The sequence below is a fragment of the Notamacropus eugenii genome, chromosome 5, assembly GCF_028372415.1.
Source record: "Notamacropus eugenii isolate mMacEug1 chromosome 5, mMacEug1.pri_v2, whole genome shotgun sequence".
Classification (NCBI taxonomy): domain Eukaryota; kingdom Metazoa; phylum Chordata; class Mammalia; order Diprotodontia; family Macropodidae; genus Notamacropus; species Notamacropus eugenii.
In genome coordinates, this window is record NC_092876.1 from 253918310 (window position 1) to 253944006 (window position 25697).

Genomic DNA, 25697 nt, shown 5'->3' on the forward strand with positions numbered 1-25697 from the left:
TCCTAGATTAGATCACTTAGTGTGCACTGAGATTTTATAGTTCCCTGGCCTGATTCCCCTCTGTGATATTGAAAAACACAGCACTCAATTCCCATAGAACATACGGTCAGAAATCAGAACATAAAGAAAAAAAAATATATGAAGCCCCAAAATACTTTCTGGGAGAATGCTAAGCCTTGTAATAATGCAAAGTCTCAATCTGACAATTAAGTAAAAGATACCCAGAAGAGGATCACAATATAGTTATGATGTCAATTACAATTAAAATTCTTGGAAAAAAAGGAACCAAGAGATTGTGATGTTTTTTGTTTAAATGAAAAGAGTGAAAAAACAAATAAAAGTTTTCTGAGTAAATAATTAGAACTAGAATTAGCAGCTTTGCACAATATGTTCAGACCATGCTCAAGTAATATTGAAAATAATAATAATCAATATCAATTTTTAATAATCTTGAAAATAAGAATAAACAAAAAGAGCATAATAATATCATGGAACAAGTAATATTAAAATAAAGTCAAAAGTCTGAAAAGATAGTAGAAAATACAAGACATTTTATATTAAAAACCTGGAAAATAGATCAAGGAGAGACGATTTAAGAATCATCAATCTGAATACCATTAAAAAAAATGCCTGCACATCATGTTTCAAGAAATTATGAAAAAAAGCAATAGACCTATTCAAACAAGAATATAAAGTGAAAATAGAAGCCATCAGTCCTCAAATGAAAGAAATTCCAAAATGAAAACTCCAGAACAAAGGTTAAAAAATGCTACAAGCACACAGAATGAAAGAGTTTAAATACCAAGAAGCCATAGTCAGAATAAAGCAAAATTTAGCAACTGCCATTATAAAAGAGTGGTGTTCTAGACAAGGTCTGTCACAGGTCATCATTCACTTACTAGTTTATGTTTAATAGTGGAAGATAAGAAGGCACCTTTAGGTCACTCAAAATGTAACAAAAGATGATACAGCTAAATGAATATTCTTTGCCTGAGTTGTTCATAAATCAGTCAATAATCGTCAAAAGTCAGTAAACATTTATTAAGCATTTACTATGTGAAAGGCACTGTGCTAAGTGTTGTGGATACAAAAAGAGGCAATTTTCCACTACCCATACATCAGAGAATGTCTGAACTTCCTCATAACATTTTGCACTCAGGTGAGCAGAAAATAATGTTCATAGTCATCTTAGAAAACCAAGACTTGAGGATGATCTCAAAAGGTTTTAAGGTTGCAAGGGATAACATGGAATATAATATTCCAAATGATAAAATTTTAGGTAAACACCCAAGAATAACTTAACAAGCAAAATTGAGTTTAATTTTATGGGGGAAAAAAAGATCTTTGATGAAATAGAAAATTTTCAAATATTCCCAGTGAGAAGGCCAGAGCAATAGAAACTTTAGAATAAAAACAAAGGAACTAAAAGAAATATAAAAAAGTAAGTAAAAGTGAATGAATAGGAATATACAAGGATGAAGTGTTAATATCCTAACAAAGTAGGCTATACAGTTGACTCTCCAGGTTTTCTTTATCATGCCATGGAAAAGTCTTCACCTTGAAAATTCATTATGTTTGGACTTATCACTGAATACCATTTAATATCATTCAATAATCTCAATAAGGACCAGAGTCTTAATTAATCCACCAGAAGAAGAGCCTGGACCCAACAGCCTCTTTGTTCTCTGAATAAACTCAGAGAATACCTCCTCCAATGTCAACAAAGCCATATGAGACTGAGTTAAGTGCATTCTTTCCTCTGCTTATAATATTTTGTTGACATATACTACGTTATGGAATGTTAATGGTAAAGAAAACACATATATCCTGGGTCGTAATTTCAATTGACACTTTGTCAACTCTCTTATCTCATTATATTTACCACCTATTTGATTGAGAAAATTGCTTTCTCATAATATAGTTAAACATATAGAGATCACAAATTTCAGTGACATAGAGACCCTGAGGTGGGATTGTTCTAAAACGTATTTAAGCCTGGTCATTCTGATATCAGACAGTCAGAGCTTATGTTTTAGCTCCTTGTATATACAACATTGCTAGCTTTGGCTAGCTTTAAGGGAATAAAAAATATGGATTTTCATATTACCTAGTTTGTTTGCCTCTTTAACCAAACTTTCAGGTCTACATCACATTGGAAGTACTCTTTCCTCTTGAAGCCCTTTCCTCTAATAGTCTGATTCTGCCCAGACCATTAAGTTTAAGGAAAAAAAGCCCACGTTAGCCATGACTTCATTCCTCTCTCGGCTATATTTCTAATTCTCTAGACTTTCTCTACCATCATGCCTTTGGCAAGGTACTTCCTTTTGTCTATTTTCTTCCCTAGTTAGAATTTAATCTCCTCGAAGGCAGTGATTGTCATTCTACTTTTATTTGTATTACCTTTACTTAGCACATTTATTGGCAAATATTAATACTTAAATGTCAATATTAATTATTATTAAATTAATTAAATTAAAAGTAATTATTAATATTAAATGCTTAATAAATGTTTGTTAACTTTTTTACTAATGAGAGAGAAGACTCAAGTTTCTCCTTAGAAACCTTATGATGTCAGGGATAATGAAGGGAGGCAAATAAGATTGAGGACCTCAGATCAATTTTGTTATGTGGTATGTTTTTTATTTTTGTTATTTTCTTTTGCTCCTGAAAGAAAAAAAAAAAAAGTAGAGAGAAATGAATAGAGAGGGAGAGGAAGAGCATAGGAACATATCTTACTTCATTTGGGTACAAAAGTAGAAGGATATACAAATAAGGTGGGAGAGGTAGGTAGGGTGGTTATCACTTCCCTTTCATTTGAATTGTTCAAAGGAGGATAGAAAACACAAACACAAATAGACAAAGGATTTGGTGTAGAAATACATTTAACTCAACAGAAAGTGAGGAGGGAGAAATTCTGAAAATCAAAGCATAAAATAAAATATAAAATGAAATAACATTGAATTAATAAATAAACTTGAAGTAGTCATAAATAAAAATCTCAAAGGGGGAAAAAATGAAAAGATTGACTTACCACCAAATTCTATCACGTTCTAAAGGAACACTTAATTTCAGTATTATACAAACTATATACAAAAATAAGAAAATAAAAGATCCTACCAAATTCCTATTGAAAATTACAGAAGATAATAAAATTCAAGCAAAAAACCCACCTTGCATTAATAAAACTAAGAGTTATTTTTAAAAACAAATAAAATGGGAGGGGTGGGGAGTGAAGGCAAGATGGCAGAGAGAAGACAGTGACTCGCCTGAGCTCTTCTCCAAACCTCTTAAAACACCTTTAAATAATGCCACAAAACAATCCCTAGAGCAGAACCTACAATTGGATACAGTGAAATAATTTTCCAGTCAAAGACAATTTAGAAGGCCAGGAGGAAAGGTCTATGCACCCAGGTAAGAGTGAAGCACAGTCCAATACAGGCCTCACCAGCACAGAACTAGCCCCAACAAAGACTTAGCCTCAGAAACCAGGAGCAGGCCTTGGGAGCTCCTGAATCATCAACAGCAGTTGCTTCCAGAGCTCTTGGTCCACAGATGGTAAGGGGGTCAAACAACTGGTCAGAAGAGATTACAGGGATTTCTTTGCCAGCACTGATGCTAGACTCTTGCTTTGCCATATTTGAATATGGATCACAATTCTGGTTCTTAGTCCTAGGCTGAGGAGGAGTGCTAGCACACCAGAACTTACAGCCACAGTTCCAGGGCAGAAAAATAGTGCTTGTGGTTGCTCACAGAGCAGAGCATAGGCCACCAGAGTAGTAAACACACCTCTCTTTAGATCATACCACCTTGAATGAACTGAACACTTTCATGTCCCTTAAAAATATCTCTGAAAACAGCTCTACAAAATACCTGAAGCTTCAGACCGTGCACTCTCCACCCTGGAATCAGAGCCCTACTTTAAAAAAGACTTAAAAGTCAGGAAATAGGGTGAGAAAATCAGCAAAAAAAAAAAAAGAGAGAGAGAGAGAGAGAGAGAGAGAGAGAGAAAGAGAAAATTTCTAACCATAGAACGTTACTACGGTGACAAGGAAGATCAAAACACACACTCGGAAGAGAAAACAAAGTCAAAGCTCCTCCTTCAAAAGTCTCCAAGAAAAATATGAATTGGACTCAGGTTATGAAAGAGCTCAAAAATGATTTTTTAAAATCAAGTAAGAGAGGCACAGGAATAATTGGGAAGAAAAACTAAGTGATGCAAAGAAAAAAGAAAAAGAAAACAAGTCAACAGCTTGGTAAAGCAGGCACAAAAAATACTGAAGAAAATAACACCTAAAAACAGACTAGGTCAAACAACAAAAGAAGTAAAAAAGCAGAATTGGCCAAATGGGAAGGGAAATACAAAAGAAGAAAGAAAATTCCTTAAAAATTAGAATTCAGCAAATGGAAGCTACTGACTTCATGAGAAATCAAGAAACAATAAAACCAAAACCAAAAGAATGCAAAAAAAAAAAATGAAGACAATGTGAAATATCTCATTGGAAAAACAACTGACATGGAAAATAGTTCCTGGACAGATAAAATTTTTTGGACTATACCAGAAAGTCATGATTAAAAACAAAGAGCCTAGAAAAAAGCAGAATAAAAGAAAAAATTTTAAAAAATTGATTTAGAATTGTCAAAAATGAAAAAGCAATCACAGCAAATAATGAAGCAAGGTATTAGAAAATACTTCACTCAATTATGTTTCAATACAATCAATAACTTAAATAAATAAACCACTCTAAAAATATAAAATAGTCAAATTACCAGTATAAAAAATAGAGAATATGCATAATCCAAATCTAGGGCAAAACAGACTGAAGCTATAAATGAATTCCATGAGAGAAGAAAAATTGATCAGATTGAATTCACTACCACAACCGTAAAACATTCAAAGAACAAGTATTTCTAAAATTACATAAAGTATGTAAAAAAAAACAGGAAAAGAAGAGATATTATGAAATTCCTTCTATCATTTTAATACAGTCTTAATACCTCAACCATAGAGACTCAAAAACAGAGGAAAAAACCTATAGGCCAATGTTCCATGAAAAATGACACACAATTTTTAAAATAAATTCTTAGGAAAAACCTTACAGAAATATATAAAAAAGGTTACACACTATGATCAGGTTGGATTTATGCCAGGAATGGAATTAGAAAAACTACCAACATAATAGATCATATTAATTATAACAAGAGCAATCATCAATAGTTTCAGAAAAATGTTTTGACAAAATACAACACTCATTCCTGTTTTTTTAAACATAGAAATCAATTGACTTTTCCTCCACTTGGTAAATGTTTTATTTAAAACCAATGGCCACAAATTATTTTTTAAAATGGGCATAAAATAGAGAACTTCTAATAAAGATGGAGTAAAGCAAGGGTGCCCATGGAACACATTTTGAGAAATACTGGACAGTAAACAGGAAGCTGGATTGGAGTTAGGAGGACTTGGGTAAATGTATCGTTTCTGTTACATAGCAGTTATGTGACCATGAATAAGTAATTTAATCTCTCAATTCTTCCAGGCAACTCTCTATGAATGCTGCTCCACATTGGTCAAGAGAAATTTCTTACCTAGAGTTTTTTACACCAAAATAATCACAAGCCCAGTCTATTCCCTCTCCCAAAATAGTTAAAGAAGCAGAATCAGTGTATAATGTGTACCTTAGAAAAAGTGATTATTCATACTTTCATTGACTAGCAAACAGTCTTTTCTTATTTATGCACTGTCATAGTGGGGGAGGAATAGTGAAATCAGAACACTATTGCTGAGTGGTTCCTAGTTATCTCCTATATTCTAAATGCCCAGTAAGGGCATTATATCCCAAGCACTTATCCTACCAAGAAAGGAAAACAAGGCAGTAAAAGAGTTGTGATAGCAATCTATTGTGATAATCTACTTGCTTTGGTTTTTATTCTTCAAAGCTAAAGAAAATTGAAAAACTACATAATTTGGAAGAAGTAGCCCCTTCTAATAATTGAGGAAGGAAAATAAGCCTCTCCAGAGAACGGACAGGGAAGAGAACACACTGAGGTTGTCTAGACAGGAAAATGAAATATTGCATGGGGAGGTACCACATAGACTTATATTAAATATGTTTTAGGAAAATAAGAGGTTTAACTTCTACAAAAGAAGTAGGTTTAAATGTACGTGTGTGTATAATGTATGCATGTATAATATATGTATGTATGAAAGGATGGATTATATATGATGTATTTTGGATGTATGTATGTTTTGAGGGGAGTCATAGTTAAGAAATGAAAACTTATTTCTCTTAGGTGTTCATAAATATTGTGAAGAGAATATGTTTACATTGCTTTGACATCATACCACTCCTTTCAAGCTTTCTCTCATGGAAAGAGGAAGCAGAAAAAAGTTTCCTTTGTGCTTATTTAGTGATATGATTCACTGTAATATTAAGAGGAATAGTGTGCATTCCTGATGAAAGATACTTACGGACTAGGGCAAGAGACAGATAAATTGTAATTTCAGATATCAGATAATCCAATAAGCATTTGTTAAATATCAATTCTATGAAAGATTCTAAGGGTGGGAAAATACACCAAAAATATATTCCTTGCTTTGATGGTAATTTACATTATGTGGACCTCAGAGAGATTCATTTTTTAAAAACTATAATTTATTCAGATGGCCACATGGAGAGAAAATAACACATTTTATATCCCAAGCACTCATGTGATTTATATCCTAAGCACTTAATTCCTATGTGATTTTTCTGGAGTTATTTTATCTCAAGAGATTTTTAACACACTGAACATCAAGATAGCACACACTTTTTTTTCGGAAAGGTTTATTTTATGCCCTAATATTGCCCTAGCATGTGGAAGATATAGACATTTGTCCAAGATGAGAGTGTTTGAAGGAACTTAGGATAAAATGAACCATTTTATGTCCATGCTAAGCTAGGGAACAAGATCTATTCAACAGTGGAGAAGATTGGGGCAGAGCTGATCTTGCTAGGGGTAAATTCCTCAAGCATGCTTCACCCTTTTGTAATCAACATGGTCCCAGGGCTCTACCAACCCCTGCCTTAACCATCAAGCAGAAACAGGGTTTAGATACCTGCTCTTCCAACTCTCTATATGTCTCTCTTCATTTTTCCTCAGTCACCGTTAAGGACTGATAATTAAATATTTATTACCTTTGTTCTTGGCAAAGGCATTATAATCTCTTTCTCTATAACTCCACTCGGAATCCTTGTGATTTTGAGCAATAGGCTAAGTAAAATCTTCCATTTCTGACCATGAATTCCTGCACCTTCCCATTTAGTCATGAAGCCCTACCCCTCTGTTGTTCCTCTCATCTGTGCCTTTCCATTGTGCCCTCAAGAGTGTTTGTGCTGTTGTTATCCAACTGCCCTTCATGTTAGCCTTATGCCCTCCCCATAGAAACCACATGGCATATTTTTTATATATACTTTGTGTGCTGCTTCCTCCAAAGAATTGTGAGCTCCATGAGGGTTGGAAATAGTTTTATTTATCTTTGGATCCTTAGTGTCTAACACAAAGCAGGTGCTTAATAAATACTTGTGGTATTCACTTGAATTGAAATAAATGAGGTGGTATGATAAGCATTCTTCAGTTTCAAAGGCGATTTGTTCATGGAGATTCACAAAAAGTTACGTGGGCACCACCAACGATTGCCTAAATTACAATATTTGTATTAAGTCCAAAGGAAAAATAGAAGTCTTTTTATGTAATGGCAAAGTTAGGGAGAGAAAAGTGATTTATGCCAGAATGAGATACATTTGTGAAAAAGAAGCAGGCTGCTAAATGAAAACACTAAAATAGAAGTATCCAAAGAATGAGACAGCGAGGCATCTAACCAAAGTTCTGAAGACTAAAGAAATGTTCATTTTGATATAGAAATGCACCTTGGTATAGAAATTGGAGTGAAGTGGAAAATGAATAGTTGAACCATGAAATCCATAGCAGGCAGTAACAATGTCTGAAATAAAGTTTAAGCTGAATAATATGAAGTAATGCCATTTCCCATATCCATAATGTGGAAGGGAAGAAAAATATGATCTATATGTAATGAAATATTCATGTCCATTTGGTTCTCATAAAATCATCTTCCCAACTGAAGGTGACAGAAGTCCTCCCTCTACAAATCTCTAAGATTTTTTTTAAATTCATGGACTGTTCATTCTTTAGCTCCCCAATCTTCTAAGACTGTCTTAAAGAATATCTTCTAAAAGTCCTGGAATGGGAATGTGGGAGCCCTTTTTCTAGCCACCAACAAAATGCCTGTGGTAGTCACCCACACTATGATCTCAAGTCAGGTTACACAGTGCCAGGAATGTTTGATAGTTCAGCACACCGCTGCTTTTTTTGGCATAACATTGTAGGGAAAATATTTGACTCAGAAAATTAAATTTTCCTATTCTTTTTCCAAGATAAAGGAGCTTTTATTTAGAATGTCATTATCAGTGTATCAGTAATATAAGGGCTCTATTAATACATATTTGGTTTTTCCTGTTTATGGATAGCTATAGAAAACGCATATGATTGAAAGCTAAACTGAATTATTATAAAGATTCTTAGAGTATCAGGAATGATCTGTAAAATCTATATCTTGGTCTCACTATTTCTACATTTCCTTTTATCTACAAATCTATGATCTTACACACCAGTGATAGATTTTTCAAGGAACTCACCTGGTAAACACTGTTTCTGGCAGTCTTCCAAACTTTTAAATCGATTTTCATTGCCTTCACATCCTCCATATACAAATTCTTCACAGTGTTGAGTGTAAATATTGTAGAAAAACCTTTTGAGCATGGCTTTACACGGTCCCTCATCAGCTTTGTAGGCACAACTTGAACGTAGAAGTTTCGGTGCTGGTAAATACATCTCTAGAAGGAAGAATGAAAGAAGAAAAAAATAATGGCATGAAATTTGGTTTGGCAGTGTTTTCCCATTCACTTGTAATGACTTTTGTAAACTTTATATTTGTGCTCTTTTTAAAATTTTATTATTTAATTATCTTAATTGACCTAAAAGCCAGTGTGCTCTAAACCTTCCCATCACCCTTCCCATCCTGTCTCTAGAGTATAGAATAATGGTGCTATCTTCTTAGTGTAAGTTCTGTCAATAGGTTCTATTCTATAAATCAACAGGCAGTTTTTACACCCCTCTTGGCTACACAGCTCTGTCCTATGTGCTGCGGCAGATCCTGAGCTCAGATATTATGGCAATTGAAATCTGTTGTTAAGAGAAACTGAGCACATTTCATTTACTAGCAAGACTGTTGTTATTCAATTGTGCCCAATTCTTTGTGACCTCATCAGGGGTTTTCTTGGCAAAGATACAAGAATAGTTTGCCATTTCCTTCTTTAGCTCATTTTATGGATGAGGAAACAGAGGTGGCTTGGGTGGCATGACTTGCCCAGGGTCACATAGCAGCTAAGTATCTGATATCAGCTTTGAACTAATGTCTTCCTTTGATTCCAAGCCCAGCACTCTGTGCATATGGTACCCCCTAGTTGCCTATTAGCAAGACTGGTAATTGCCAATAAATGGGGTCTGAGGCTCCTCAGTAACTAAGGACCCCTAAGGAGACTTACTTCATAGAGCTTTCTTTATAGTCCACTAAAAAGAACTGAGGCAAATGATAAATTCTTGGTAACATGAGTGTTACTGATGCCTGGTTGGTTGATAGAGGGTGCTAACCATAAATTGTATCCATTTGCCAAAAGAGGGGCTGATGCATTTGGGACATCTTGAACAAGGAGAAGAATAGGGAAAGAATGGCAGGAAATTGGTTAGAAATAGGGAAACCATTTCTGGAAATGAGGGAATGGAAAGTTGGACAATCTATGAGTAGCCAACACCTCTTTTCTCTGGTTGGTCAGGCATTCTAAGAGTTTGATGTTCAGTAGGCTAGTCACACTAGTATTGGAGTTTAGCATCATGTGGAAAGTTGGTGATTTTCCACAAGCCTGAAGGAGGAATTAACTCACATGAAAAGGGGAACTTTGACTCACACAGAAAATGGGAACCTTACAGAAGAAGCCACTTAGGTTTACTGGAACAGGGGCATTAAACACTAAGAAATTACTAAGACTAGCTAGTTTAATTAAGTTTAATAATCCATAGCAGGCCTCAGCTAAAAATCAAGTCTGATAATATTGATTAAGCTGAATTCTCAATCTGAATTTCTCAGTTAGAAACTATCCCTTGCCCTCATTGGGTTTATAATTTGATAGGATGACATGGTCTCAGGTATCTGTCATATCCAATATTACTCAATAAATAACAATGGTCTGAAAGGGGAAGATCATGACCAAGGTGGAGATGAAGGCTGGAGAAAAGGGAAGCCTTTCTGAAGGCAAAAGAATGTTAAGAATACATGGAGAGAGTGAAGTGAACAGAACTGAGAGAACATTGTACCCAGTGACATTTTGTAATGATTGATGTAGCTTTTCTCAGCAATACCATGATCTGAGACAATTCCAAAAGACCCATAATGGAAAATGCTATTCCAGTCCAGAGAAAGAACCGATGGAGTCTAAATGCAGATTGAAACATACTATTTTCACTTTTTTTGTGTGGTTTTTCTCTTTTGTTCTGTTTCTTCTTTCACAATATAACTAATGTGGAAATATATTTTATATGATTGCACATGTTTAGAGGTCATTTTAAAAGATATTTGGAGGGTTTTGGAAGAGAGTTTGGGGAAGGTGGGGGGAAGGAGAAAACTTAGAACTCAAAATCTTTCAAAAAAAGAATGGTGAAAATTGTGTTTCCATATAATTGGAAAAAATCAAATATCAAAATATAATATTTATTTTCCCCCACTTACATGTGAAAACAATATTGACATTCATTCATTTTTTTGAGTTCCAAACTCTCCCTCCCTCCACTGCTACCTCATTGAGAAGGAAAGCAATTTGATATAGGTTATACATGTGTAGTGATACAAAACATATTTCCATGATAGTCATGTTGTGAAAGAAAACAGATTCTTTTTTAAAAAAAAGAAAAAAGTATGCTTTTATCTGCTTACAGACTCCATACTTTCTTTCTCTAGATGTGGATAGCATTTTTTATCATAATTCCTTCAGAATTTTCCTGGATACTGTACTGCTGAAAATAGCTGTATTGTAGTTGATCATCATACAATATTGCTGCTTACTATATACATTGTTCCCCTGATTCTGTTCATTCACTTTGTATCAGTTTATGTAAGTCATTCCAGGTTTTTGTGAGAGCATATTCTGCAGTGATACAGTTAAAATCAATATGCATGTCATGAGAAATGGGCTTCTCACAGGAGGAATTAGTAAACATTTGATGATTTGAATTGGTAATTGAAAATATTGTCATTGATAAGTTACTAGGAAAATCAGCCTATAGTCCTATATTTGTATCCACTGGGAAGAAAGAATTCTAGTCACTGAATGTTAAAATTTTTTGCTTTCAATTTATAATAGCAACAACTTTTTCCTAGAATCATTGAACAGATGAAGTTATGATTAGTTGAGTGATGTTTTAGAAGTAACTAGAAATTAGAATTGTGAAAACAATGTTGAAATGGCATGTCAAATTGCCCTCTGGAGGGCAGCATCTTTCAATGAAATTAAAACTCGTTACACAAATAATACTAAACAAAACATAGTTGCTATTTTTCCCATCATATATTCATTCATTTTGAATACAAAAAGCTATATATAGTAGTGTGAAAATATTTAAATGTCTACACAAAATTGACTTTCGAACAAGATTTTTTTTAAATAACAGAGAGTAAGATTTGTGATCTAAAATGGATCTGGCCTGAAGTGATCTTCAGATTTCTCTGAATGTCTGATAGATATTCTCAACTTCTTTAAAGAAAAGAGCTAGGACTAGTGGGTAGGGAAGTTTAAACACTGTATCCTGCTGATATTGATTTAAACAATGATGGAAAAATAGGAAAGGCCTTATGAAAATTGATCAGAAGAAGTTATGGAAATATGATGTGGAATTTATTGTAGATGACAAAGTCCAATATATATGGTAGCCACCTCTGTGGGAGCTTTGAAGGTTTATTTATAGCATTGAGGAAATGAGGAAGAGCCCTACTAATTGGCTGTTGAACCAGAAGAATTGATGACTCAAGTGGATTTTTTAAGAGGAAAGAGATAGCTCCTGAATGGGCCCAGAGGTAGCATGATATTTATCCCAGTAAGAGAGAGAGAAAGTCTATCCTTCTTTACCATGGATGATAGCAACCCCTCAGTCATTTGGGCTGATGTCTCTCAAAGCCTTTGCAGTTTTTGTTTATTCTTTCCTAAACTCAAGTCAATGAATATCACATGGCAGATGTATCCAAGAGTGTCTTGTGAGTTCTGAGAGGTTTAAAGATCTGGAAAGGCCACAATATTGTATCCCTGGAGCAATAGATGCTGAGAGCAAGGGAGACTTATGAATTGGAGAGGTCCACCAATGGAAAGATGATTGGTCCAAGGTAGACAATGACTAGGTGAATGAAATTAAAATGGTTAATTAGCAGTTCTGCAAACTACCTTATGTCCATATAAAAAGTGGATACTAACTTTCTAGACAATTGTAACCATAGTTATAAGTTTATGATGAATCCTGTTTAACATGTTGATTCTCTTAATGTGAGCACTTATTCTCTATTTAGCATTTTTTTCTGCGTAAGAATAAACTACTTGTCTTGTATCTGATTTGTGTTTGTACACTGAGCACCTTTATACCTTCTTCACTGCTCTCTGTCTTTGCTTTAGAACCCTAGACAAACTAACGTGACTTTGATTATAATATCACCTCTTTATATAAAAGTTGCACTGTCTAGTAGAGGTGGCCCATTATACTGTATTTCACTATTTTGAATCTTACGACAATAGAAAGAAAATGAGAAAATTTGACTTATAACAATCATATCTATAGTTTTATAAAACCATTAGTTTGAATTTCTCATATTTGTCAAAAATTGACCAGACTATTCCTTCCTATAGAATCCCAATGCATCCCCTTTAGTTGCCCAATTCTTTTCCTAATTATGTGAAATCATTTTACCAAACAGAATCTCTCATAAAATGGGAGGAAAAAGAATTCTTCCCACATTTTTCCACAATATTTAAGATAGTTGCATAAGATACTTAAAAATGTTTCACTAAACTTAAAAACAATAAGGTATGAAGGAGAGCACAGAGGCTTGGAGTCAGAAAATCCCGGATTCAAAGCCTGCCTCTGATACTTGTTAGCTATGTGACAATAGGTATCACTTAACCTGTATTACCTATTTCCTTATTTATAAAATCATAATAATACCTATAATACCTACCTCTCAGTTTTTCATGGGTATGAGATAGTAATGGAAAATATTTTGGAAACTTTAAAATTATGTGTAAATATTAGTTGTTATCACTATCGTTTCTAATGTGCTTATTTCAAAAAGGACATTTCAAAGATTCTATAAATTAGATAGCCCATTTTCCACATGGTTGCAGGCTAGGTAATGAATAGTCATGGTCAAAACAGAATATTTTCCCCCCCATTTATGTATGGTTTCAGTCTAAGTTGGTGATAGCAGGAGCCTCTTAAAACAATATGCAAGTTTAAATAATTTTTAACAAACATCAGTAACATTGGTTAAAGACAGGTAGAAATGTATAATTACAAGTTGATCATTCCATATCTGGGCACCATATATCTATGCAATACCTAATTCTTCATAATTTTTCTGTTATTCATCATCATTCAATTTTAGGTGTTCTTTTCTAATTTTCTCATCATTTAAAAAAAATCTCCCTTTCTTCATATTTTCATGATTAGCCAGTCTTGTTTTGAATTTTGGGGAGAAGTATTTAGAAGAATAAGTTAAAAGTAACCAATCAAATGAACACCTTGTAAAGTCTAAGAGAATTCAGAAAAATAAACTAATTTATGTTGTTAAAGGATACCATGAAACTAGAAAAGTTTGATTCTAAAATAATTACTTAAGCTTTAGAAAATACATATTTCAGTATAAATTGTGTGTAAATATTTTCTGAATAAATACACCCTATCCAGTGTAACCTGAGGTTGAAAACTATTTGCATATGGCTCTCACTGGCAGAGAATTACTCAGTGCTGTCTGCCTGAGTGGAGAGTGGAGTTGGCATAAGCTTGGAAAAAGGAGCATTTTGTTTCTTTTAGTTTATAGCTTCCAGAGAGGAGATACATAGTTCTAGTCTCTCCTCAGGAGAGGTGCTTGAAGGGAATGAAAGGTCTCAGGAAGAAGCTTAAATGTAGAGGACATGGCACTTAAATAACCTCCTTCTCCCTAGCTTATGTTGCCAGAGATTTCAGGCAATTTCTCCTTGGGTGAGATCTGACTCACCCTTCCTCACTGTTTTGGTTGAGTTGAGGTATCTTGATTCTAGTGGGAGATTTATTTTCTATGTATTGTCTGGTATAGCCTAACATTTATAAATTCTCTGATTTCTTTTTGTTATCAGTTTAGATAAATGGATTTATATGTTATTTACGATGTGTGATAGCTTTCATGGAATTGGCATTGGTGGGAGTCAATACTTTGGAACTATATCATGGGACACTCCTTCCATGTTAAAGGATAGCAATCAGGAGAGTAGCTTGAGTCTAAAATGTATTTCCCTTAGAGTAACAATATCGGGGAAGAGGAGTGGATAGGAATCAAAGTCTCCCTTGTAATAGGGTGGGTGGATGAGACTCTTGAGATATCTATTCAAGCCTCCCTGTGAGCCACACATAAACAGACCCATGTGAATCTACCTAGGAAACACACACCAATGCTAGTAATAGCAAATACTCTCATTTCACCAACAGGGATGACCCTGTCACTATCAAAATGTGGAACAGGGGGAAAAAAAGATCCTCTTGGCTCTAAAGTAAGTTTACTTCAAAATGAGATATAAATTAATTTCCCGTAAGTTTCCTTGGGTTCTATGTAATTCTCTACTTATTTGAAGTTGTATAGCTTTCTGAAGTGAGTAAATAAAGTGCCCTTGAGCTTTTAGATGGTTCTTGTAACTATATTGCTTAGATAAATATTGTCATTATGGCAAAGCAGCTGGCAATTGACGCAGAACTACTTTCCCCTTTCATTCGCAGCACTTTAAATGAATACTTCCTATCCACATATTCCTGGAAGCTTTAGAGACTCCATTTATGACTTAACAGCTATTTAAAGAGAAGGATTATAAAATAATGAAACTCAATTTAAGGTACAAGACAAAAATTCAGCAAATAGAAATTTGTATCCATAATCAGTGTCTGTGGAAGACCATTAGCATACTTATTTCTGAGGCTGAGCTAGGAAAAGCAGCATATTGCAATATTTTCTCCAGATGTAGAACTAGAGGACTCTGCCTTACGAGGTAGAAACTTAACCAAGTCACTCAAACTCTATTGGTGTCAGTTTCTTTCTTTGTGAAACAGAGAGTTTAGACATCATGACCCCTCTAGCCCACTCTAGCTATGAACGTATTATTTTCTAATAATTGTATAGTACAGTGATTTTGAATAAAATAGTTATAACTATAAAAGACTTTCATGATCCACACATATTCATGATAATGTTGACTCACAAGATTCCTCATATTCTTAGGTAAATACAAATTATGAGGTTTTTGCCCACAAAAGACCAAAATGCTCCCAAGATGCTTTAGATTCAATAAGATGAACATAAGGTATTATATACACTATCCCAGCTAACTCTCCTTTCCTTTCCCTTTTCTGCTACCTAATAATATAAGTTTTTATGTTAAATTTTATCATTTTCATAGAGAAAATTTTACAAATCAATATTTCATGCCATGCATATGGTATATACGTATTTCTCAGTGATAAACAGGTCTTTATACTTGGCATTTAAATGAAAATTTTAAAAGATATATTTTAAGCCCTACACTTTTCAAGACATTGTGCAAGGGGCTGAGAAAAAGGTGGGTGTAAAACATTGAGCTAGGATGCAGGGGTTGAGGTGGGGATTTGGAGAAACATTTTCTGCCTCCATGGAACTTTCACTTTAGGAAATAAATAAGATAACATATTCAGATTACTGAAGGTCAAAAGAAAACGCTGCATGATATTTTAGTGGTAATTGTTGTTTGATTTCTTTTTATAAGCTTTGTGACATTCAAATTATTTTTTGCTCCACTAATAGTTATTTGGACCTGATATTTTGGTGGATAGCCACTAGGTGGTAGTATAGTACCACAGGCATGTTTTTTCCAGAGGATTTTATCCAGAAGTTTATAAACCATGGACAAGTTTAACTATAATCAAAAGATTAACCCTGGGATTTCTAGTCCTTTTTATCGCAAAAAAAAAAAAAATCTATAAAAAGTAGTAAAGTGACTTAAGGAGGTAGAGAATATGTCTAGTTTAAATTTCTTTTTAAAAGAGAAATAAACAAAGTTATTTAACCTCATCAGTCTATTTTTTGTCAGACACTGTTCCTTGATGATAGGAGTTGTTTTCATTTTTCTTTGAGTTCCTGGTGCCTAACATATTGTCTTGCATGTAGCAGGCACTTAATAAATGCTTGATGATTGATTTATACTCTAAAGTTATAACATGTACTTTGTTCAACATAGAATCTAAAGCTAGATAGAAAACTTGAGATCATTTAGGGAAATTCTTTCTTATGGAGGAGAATCTGAAGGTCAGGGTGCTTTTAGCGACTATCCCCAAAGTCACACAGTAGATTGAAAACTGAGATCTGAACTAGGTCCTTTTGTGCTTTGCACAAAGCCTGCCATGTTTCCATCTCGTCATTACTATCTTGACTTTTTTCTTGCCTTCTATAGGTATATGGTTAACTATGGGTTCAAGCGATGGAATCAAGTTGTAGAATTTGAATAATACTCTCCTCATTCGTGGAAAGAATTATTTCTCAACTTTGTGCCTACGTAAGGGAAGAATTAGTTAGGGTTTGGCAGAAGAAGAGCTTCTGGTTTGCTTCTGACTTCTTCTATAAGAGAAGGCATGTGAAGAGATAACAAGCTCTTCTCAAAAAGGCCCCCAAAAGAAGAGAAAGAAGTTAAAGAAGCCAGAATCCAGAAGAAGAGAAATTCTCCTTTCCAAGCTCTGGATAACCCAATAATAACACAGGTCCAGGTAATCACTCTCATCCCCAGTGAGAAGAGTCTTGTGTAAATAGCAGTGACTTTTCATTAAGGTTCTATTGATAAATGTTTAGTAGATATGTCCTCGAAAATTCTCTGATGTACACAAATGTTAAATTACTCAGAAGTACTCAGAGATTGAATGATTTGCCTAGGATTTTAGAACTAGTTATGATGTGAACCTTCCTGAAGTCTTCCAGTCTCCAAGTCCAATACTCTATCAATTGTCTCTTCCTAAGACTATCACATTATAGTGTCCATAATATGTTGTTGTTCAGTCATTCAGTCATGTCCAACTATTCATGACCCTATTTGGGGTTTTCTTGCCAATGAAATTAGAGTAGTTTGCCATTCTCTTCTCCAGCTTATTTTACACATAATAAACTGAGGCAAACAGGGTTAAGTAACTTTCCCAGGGTCACACAGTTGGTAAGTTTCTGAGGCCATATTTGAACTCTAGACAATAAGTCTTCCTGGCTCCAGGCCTGACATTTTTTTAACCCACTATGCCATCTCACTGTCCATTTTCTAAAATTTATTGTTATTATTGATTTGTTTCAGTCATGTCTGATTCTTTATGACCCCATTTGGGATTTTCTTGACAAAGATATGGGAGTGGTTTTCTCTTTCCTTCCCCAGCTCCTTTTATAGATGGGGAACTAAAGGAAACAGGGCTAAGTGAGTTGTCCAAAGTCACACAGCTAGTACATGTCTTAGGCTACATTTGAACACAGAAAGATAAGTCTTCCTAACTCCAGGATAGCACTCTATCCACTGCACTACCTAGCTGCCTTTGTCTACAATAGGTGCCTCAGAAGTGTTTAGTAAATTACATTAAATTGCATTATTTAATTCAGTTAAGTGAAGCTGTGTTAATAATTTCCATGTAATAGTGACTTTAAAATAGTTATTGGTATGCCATATTTTTAAACAAATAACACAAGTCTCTGAGAGATAATGAAAAGCAAATTGGTTAAACTGGATTCTGGCAAATTCACTTTCTATTTCCTCTTCCTTTACTATTCAGGTTAATCTCATAGCTTTTAGAATGTTAAGTCAATCAGACCAGAGGAGCCTTCCATTATTTACATCCTCTAATCCAACATTTTAACTGTTTTATTATTTTCTGGACTGTCCTTAAAAATATGGGATTAGAGCTATTGTCCTTTTTCAAAGAGCACCAAAGACTGGAATGATTGACTTGACTTGTGCATGAATTGGAATTAAGTGAGGCAGAGCTGCACAAAGTCATCAGCCTCATTCTCTTTTCCAGAATTACCAAAGTCTACTGGCAAGACAAAAGTCGAGACAATTGGTGATGGCCTGGGATGCCGTGGATGAGCTTGGTATCTTTGCTGTCTGTTTCAGCTGCCTTCATGGCCATTGGAACAAATTGTTCTCATCTACCCATTCTGCCAGCAGATGTCTTCACATGTTTGGGGTGAACATCCCCCTAAATTATTGATGGGTTTGAGACTTGTCAATCTGGTATAGCCCATCTTCTTAAATATTTTTATCAGAGTATGGCCACTGCACATGCTACAGCTTCTTAAGAGCTACAGCTTCTTAGAGCTACAGGTAAGAAATGGATGACAGGTAAACACCAAAGGTGGATGAGCAGACCTGAAAAGGTCTCAGTGAGCTTTCATACCAGAGATGCTAGTCCTCCCTAAATGGGCCATATAATCCAAGATCAGAGAAATGGAATCACTAAAGACTTAGTTTTTATATCTCCCTTCTCTCCTCCATCTATCTCCATACGGGGTACCCTCAATGCTAATGGAAAATTGTTGTTTCAATTGACTCTTCATAATACTATTTGTGGTTTTCTTGGCAAAGATACTGGAGTGGTCTTCCATGTCCTTCTCCAGCTCATTTTACAGATGAGGAACTGATGCAAACAAGATTAAGTGACTTATCCAGGGTCATACAGTTAGTAACTATCTGAAGCTAGATTTGAATTCAGAAAGATGAGTTTTCCTGACTTCAGGTCCAGTGCTTACCTACTGTACCACCTAGCTGCATCAATGGAAAGTCACTACAGAACCAATACAGGGCTGCTAGGTTTCCACAGACTCAGACCAAAGCAATCTTTATTTGAATTCTCCCGGATTGCTCTTGCAATATATAGGGCTGCTAGTCTTCCACAGACTCAGACTAAAGCAATCTTTATTTGAATTCTCCTGGATTGCTCTTGCCTTATTGGTAAATCCCAGAAAGGAACTGTCTTCATTACAGTAGATCATTAGGATGAAGTCATTTTCTTTATACCTTGCATAGGGTAAAATTGAACCAGAATATGATTGCTATTACAGTGAAGTTGGAATGAACTAATAAAAGGAAATATTTAGTTGGAAAGTTAATAAAAATAAAAAGATATTAAATAACTTAAAATAGGCAAAATTTTACCTAAAATATCTCCTTGTTCTTCATCATCTTCAGAATTAGCATCCAGAAGCCAAGGGGCATGGCTAAGCAGTAAGAAGATAGCAACCACAAACATGTGCCCTTTCTTCACCTTGGTGATCATTTCTGAAACACATATTTCACATACAGATATATATATATATATATATAGCCAATAAAAATTTTTAATAAATCCAGAACCAGGAGAACTTTGTGCACAGAAACGACCACAGTATGCGAGAGTTTTTTCTGGTAGATTTGGAATTTTGTAATAACGTAAGAACTTATTAAAAAAAAAAAATCCCAATAGTGGTTTTCTAAGGCAAAATGCCTTCCACACTCAGAGAAAGAAATATAGAAGTCATTCGCAGAATGTAGCAGATCATGTTTGTGTGTGTGTGTGTTTTTGTGTATCATGTTTTGATTTGTTATATGGTTTCTTCCATTTATTTTAGTTTGACTACATAGCATGACTATAGCGAAAATGTACTCAATAGGAAAGTAGATGTAGAACCTATATGGAATTTTAGGCTGTCATGGGGAGGGAGGGGGGTAGTGGGAGGTAGGTGTGGGGGGGATAAAATCTTAATTTTATGGCAGTGATTGTAAAACATTAAAAAATAATAATAAATTTTAAAAAATAAATTTTTTTAATAAATCATAGGTCCTCAATACATGCTTATATGCTATGTAAACAAGTCACACATAGTCAATATGCTTTAACCTTTAATCAAATATACTTATATACATAATTTTAGCCAAACATTTTAGTTTTCTTTTACGTATATATCAACAATGTAATGTAAACATATATTCAACTCTATTGTTCATTAAGTTTATGTTGCTTCTAGTAATCAAGGAGTCTGATAAATATCCTGAGTCATCAGTTAGTCCAGCCTTCTTATTTTACAGTCGAGAAAGTGAGACCCGGAGAGATGAAAGTTGTTTTATCTATTGTTTTGTGTTTTTGTCTTGTTTCTTTTGTTTTTCTAAAGTCATAAAAGTAGTTAGTTATTGGCAAAACTGAACCAGAAACCAGTTCCCTAGAATTCTTGTTTATTGGCCCTTCTATCACAATACTTCTGACAGACCATGAAACTGAAGCCTGATGAAACAGTGATCATTTGAGTATAGCTAAATCATTTTTGTATGTTTTGTTATTTTCCCTATGGATCCATAAAAAGTAGAGAAAATGGTATGTGTGTTAGTTACCCATTTCTCACTTCAAACATTTTCTATTTTCCCTGTTATATTTTATACTGCCTTTAATTTTTTTCTATTTAAGATAAATTTTTCTATTTCCTTCTCTCAATCCTCTAATCATCAAGCTGTTTTTAATTTTAAAGTGGACTCTCATTTTCAAGACATTCTTCTGAGCTTTGCCAACCCTTAGACATTCATTTCCTCATTCTCTTTTCATTTGCTCTGTTTCTACTCTGTTTCCTAATCCTGCTTTCTCTAAAGGGACTGACATGCATGCAGCATACCACTAAAGGAAACTGTTTAGAACTCTGACCAGCCCACTTTCAGCAGTTCTCTCGTGAGGCTTCTTCAGTTGTCTTATTTAAGCCACTTTCTTTGTGAAGGTGATGCTAGGTGACAAGCTGTCACCTCAATACTGCAATGAAGTGCAGATTTCAGCTGCAAAATGGGTCACTGACTGCTTTAATTTCATTGAAAAATGAAATTTAGAAAAAAGAAAAACATGCTTAAGTTGAAAAAAAAAGACTCTCCTTTTACTCAAGGTTAGGGCAAAGGAAGTTTAAGGTGGAGGAGGTATGCAGATGAAAGATATGGGGGAGCACAAGTCTTCCTTCAACTAGCAGTTCTAATATAGTCAAGAAGGGAAGAGAACGGAAGCATTATAAGGGACAGTTTTTTCAAGATGAATTCGATGTTCCATCTAGAGCAGTTTAGAGGGATAGCCCTTTATCTTTGTCTATGCATGTTTAGATTTTAATACATTTCAGCGTAGTGATCCTGGTCATATTTAAGTTTAAAAAATAGACTCTCCTTTTACTCAAGGTTAGAACAAAGGAGGTTTAAGGTGGAGGAGGTATGCAGATTTTATGGGGGAGCACAATGAAAACAGCAGTTATATTTTTCTTTTGATAAATTTCATCAGATAACACTAATGCTATAAATGTTCTATTCTTCATACAGAAAGGGTCAGTGTAAGTTTTTCCATTTTCTAGGTAGGTAACAGTGGCAGTGATAGTGTGAAAGATTTTCCTGAATACTTTCACTTCAGAGAAACAACTAGATAAATCTTATGTTGTTTTTCTTCAGTCATTTTCAGTCATGTCTGACTCTTTATGACCCATTTGGAGTTTTCGTGGCAGAGATGATGAATCGGGTTTGTTATTTCCTTCCCCAGCTCATTTTATAGATGAAGAAACTGGGGGAAAGAGGGTTATAAGTCTTCCCAACTCCAAGCCAGGCACTCTTTCCACTGAGCCACCAATTGCCCCAAATAAACAGTAGCAACATGAGGTCTACACATCAACAGTTGCTCTCCCTGTTTTAGATAATCTGATATCATACAGGGAGAGGTGGATTCAGTATATTTTAGTTTAAGAAATATGGAAGTCAGCTTGATACATTGGAAAACATGGAGTCAAGAAGCAGGGTAAAGTTCTGGGTATTATTTCAATTCAACATATAAAAAATTCCTACTATGTGCATGAAAATTCAATAGATTCTAGGGATTGGGATAGGGATTGGCCATATGATTTCACTGTATAGGCATTAGGTAAGGACCTTGCTCCACCAAAGATGGAGAAGGATATGGGGATTCAACCCATGTGCAGATAAGTAAATGCAAAGTATACCACTTTCTCATTTGGATCCTCACCTCAGCAAGGTAATCGTTTTGCACCTCCATAATCAATTCACTATGCTGCTCACCACAGTAAATCTTCTAAAGATTTTCTCAGACTTCACAGAGTACCCTTCCTCAGCATCTCAGCTAAAGAACTTCTCTTACTACAAAAAACTGAAGCCATTTGCGAAATCCCTCTCTTTCTCTCTTCTCTCCTCTTAAACTCTCTTTAGAAAAAAGTTTTGTTGCCATATTTTGTTTTAACAGTGTGAATATTTACAGATTATTCCCACTCTGTGCCAACTCTGTGTACTTAAAAAATTAAGTAAAACTAATAATTTCCAATGACCTCATTTGAAAGTACATGTAATATTCTATATTGGTAGCACTCCTCCCTAAAACTCTGTGCTTTATTTTTTTAAAAGAAGAAAAATCTCTTTTTGAACCTCAGTGCTCTTTCCACTGCACTGGAGGGGAAAAAAGGAGAAAGAAAATCCTCTGTAATTAATATGCATAATAAAGACAAACAATTCTCTCATTGGCTTCATACACAAATACATATTTTGCACCTAGATGAAATCTATCACCTGTCAGAAAATAGGTGGCATGCTTCATTGTCAATATTCTGGAATTATGGATGATCATGCAGTTGATCACAGCTCTTATAGCTTTCAAAATTATTTCTATACTTGCTGATTTATATAAATCATTCTCATTCTCTTTTCATTCTTCATTAGTTCATCAGTCTTTGAAAATGTTAATTTTAATTATATTGATACAAAATGCTTTTTCTGGTACTGCTTACTTACTGCATCAGTTCATGTAAATCCTTTCATGGCTCTTTGGAATCATCAATTTCCTCATGTTTTAGGGCACAATAACTATTTACTCACATTATATACCACAACTTACTCAGATATTTTTCAATTGATGGGCATCCCTTAGTTTCCAGTTTTCTTTTCTGTTACCACCAAAGAATTGTTATAAATATTGTTACATAATAAAACTTTTTCCTTCTTCTTCTCTTTTTTGGACATAGATCTAACCATGGTAAAACTGGGTGAAAGAAGATGCACTGTTTACTAACTTTTTTGTATATTAAATCTAATTACTTTCCAGAATGGTTGTAACCAACTCATAGATTCACTAATAATGTATTAATATGCATATTTTCCCATAACTCTTTTAATATTTGTCATTTTCCTTTTTTTTTTTTTGGTCATCCTTGCAAATCTTATGAGAATGAGATAGAATCTTGGACTTGTTTTAATTTGCCATTTCTCTAATTTGTACTGATTTGGAACTTTTTTTCTTTTCTCAAATGGCTATAGATACCTGTGATTTCTTCACTTGAAAAGAATTCATAGATTAGATCCTAGATGGTAGATTAGAAGCAGCAACCCCACCAGACTATCCCAACTTTCACCTCTAAAACACTTTAAAATAATGCCTCAAATTGAATTTTAGAGTGGCAGAGCCAAGAAAAGGTAAGGGATAGAGATGTTTCCAACCCTAGGCAACTTAAAAGGTCAGCAAGAGAGATCTGTGACACCAAGGTGTGGGCTGACCCAAAGAGAGCATGTGGTAGTAGCCCAATGGACAGGCCTTAGAGGTGACTAAGACAGTGGTAGCAGCCACTTTAGGAGCTCTCAGCCCAGAGATTGTAAGGGGGTTGGAAAACTGGGTAGAAAAGAATGATAATAGGGGCTACTTTGCTAGCAGTGGTGGCAGCTGGCACTGATTTTTCAACTTTATGTGCCATAAGCATTTATAAGTTACAGCTCAAAGGAGAATTTATGGTCAGTCACAAGGGAGCAGGGGGCCTTATCACAGTTCAAAAGCAGAGAGGAATTTTAGCACTTGCAGCTACAGGAGATGAGGGGAACTTTATGGGTAAAGAGCAGAGCATAGTACAAGAGAACAGTGACCACACCGCTCCCTGGATCAAACCACTTTGGAAGCACCAAAAATGTGTAAATCCCAGAATTAGTGCTGAAAACAGCTGCATAAAAAAAGCCTAAATTTGGGGCAGTACCTGACCAACCCCAGGTGAGCAGAGTCCAACTTTAACATACAATTCAAAACTAAGAAATGGGCTGGAAAAATGAGTAAACAACAACAAAAAAATAACCATAGAAAGCTACTACAATGGCACAGAAGGCCAAGACACAAACTGAGAAGACAACAATGTGAAAACATCTACCAAAAAAATCTCAAATGGAAAATGCTAATTGGACACAAGACCAACAAGAATTTTTTGGACGAGTTAAAGAAATACATAAGGAGTGGCAGAGGAAAAATTGAGAAAAGAAATTAGAGTTCTGCAAGAAAATTGTTAAAAGAGAACTAACAACTTGGTAAAAGAGGCATAAAAATACTGGAGAAAAATGCTATCTTAAAAAGAAAAACATATTTTAAAAATCTTAAAAAGAAAACAGAATTGACTTAATGATAAAAAAGAGCATGAAAATCTACTGAAGAAAATAATTCTTTAAAAAGCAGAATTGGCCAAATGAAAAAAAATACAAAAGCTTACTGAAGAAAATATTCCTTAAAAATTAGAATTAGGTAAGTAGAAGCTAATGACTGTGTAAGATATCAAGAAATAATAAAATAAATTCTGAAGAATAAAAAAAATTAAAAATTAGAAATATCAGAAAAAAACTAACTTAGGAAATAAATGAAAGAGAAATAATTTAAGTATTATTGGGCTATTTGAAAGTCATGATAAAAAAATAAAAGAGCCTAAACATCACATTTCAAGGAAGTATAAAGGAAAATTGGTTCAATATCTTAGATCTAGGAGATAAAATAGAAGCTGAAACAATCCACTGATTACCTCCTGCAAGACATCCTAAAATGAAAACTCCCAATAATATGATAGCCCAATTTCAGAGCTTTCAGATCAAAGAGAAAATATCACAAGCAAGCAGGAAGAAACACTTCAACTATCATGGAGTCACAGTCAGGTACACAAAAGACTTAGTAGTTTCCATGTTAAAGGAGAAAAGGGCTTTGGATATGATGTTCTGGAAGTCAAGGGAGATAGGATTACCACCAAGAATAACCTCCCCAGCAAAACTGAGTATAATCCTTTAGAGGGAAGAAAGGAATTTAATGAATTGAAGGACTTTCAAGCATTCATGATGAAAAGAGCAGAGCTGAACAGAAAATTGACCTTCACACAGAAGATCCAAGAAAAGCATAGAAATATAAACATAATAGAAAAATCATAAAAAAATTAATAAAATTAAATGGTTTACATTCCTATATGAGATGATACATATAATTTCTTAGAACTTTATCATTATGTTCTAAGAACAATTAGAAGCAGTCTA

General features: G+C 34.5%; 1 protein-coding gene across 5 annotated transcripts in view; it reads right to left on the reverse strand.

The window, feature by feature from the left end:
- Positions 1 to 25697, reverse strand: part of TFPI (tissue factor pathway inhibitor) — a 118341-nt gene that overhangs the window by 41678 nt on the left and 50966 nt on the right. For 4 of the 5 annotated variants that reach the window (XM_072612604.1, XM_072612607.1, XM_072612608.1 and 1 more), the window contains exons 2-3: positions 19542 to 19664; positions 8691 to 8888 (exon numbers count right to left, since the gene is read on the reverse strand). In XM_072612604.1, coding sequence (XP_072468705.1) covers positions 8691 to 8888; positions 19542 to 19662 — 319 coding nt within the window. In that variant the 5' untranslated portion in view covers positions 19663 to 19664. The remainder of the gene's footprint in view (positions 1 to 8690; positions 8889 to 19541; positions 19665 to 25697) is intronic. The other variant, XM_072612605.1, reaches the window with a different exon arrangement.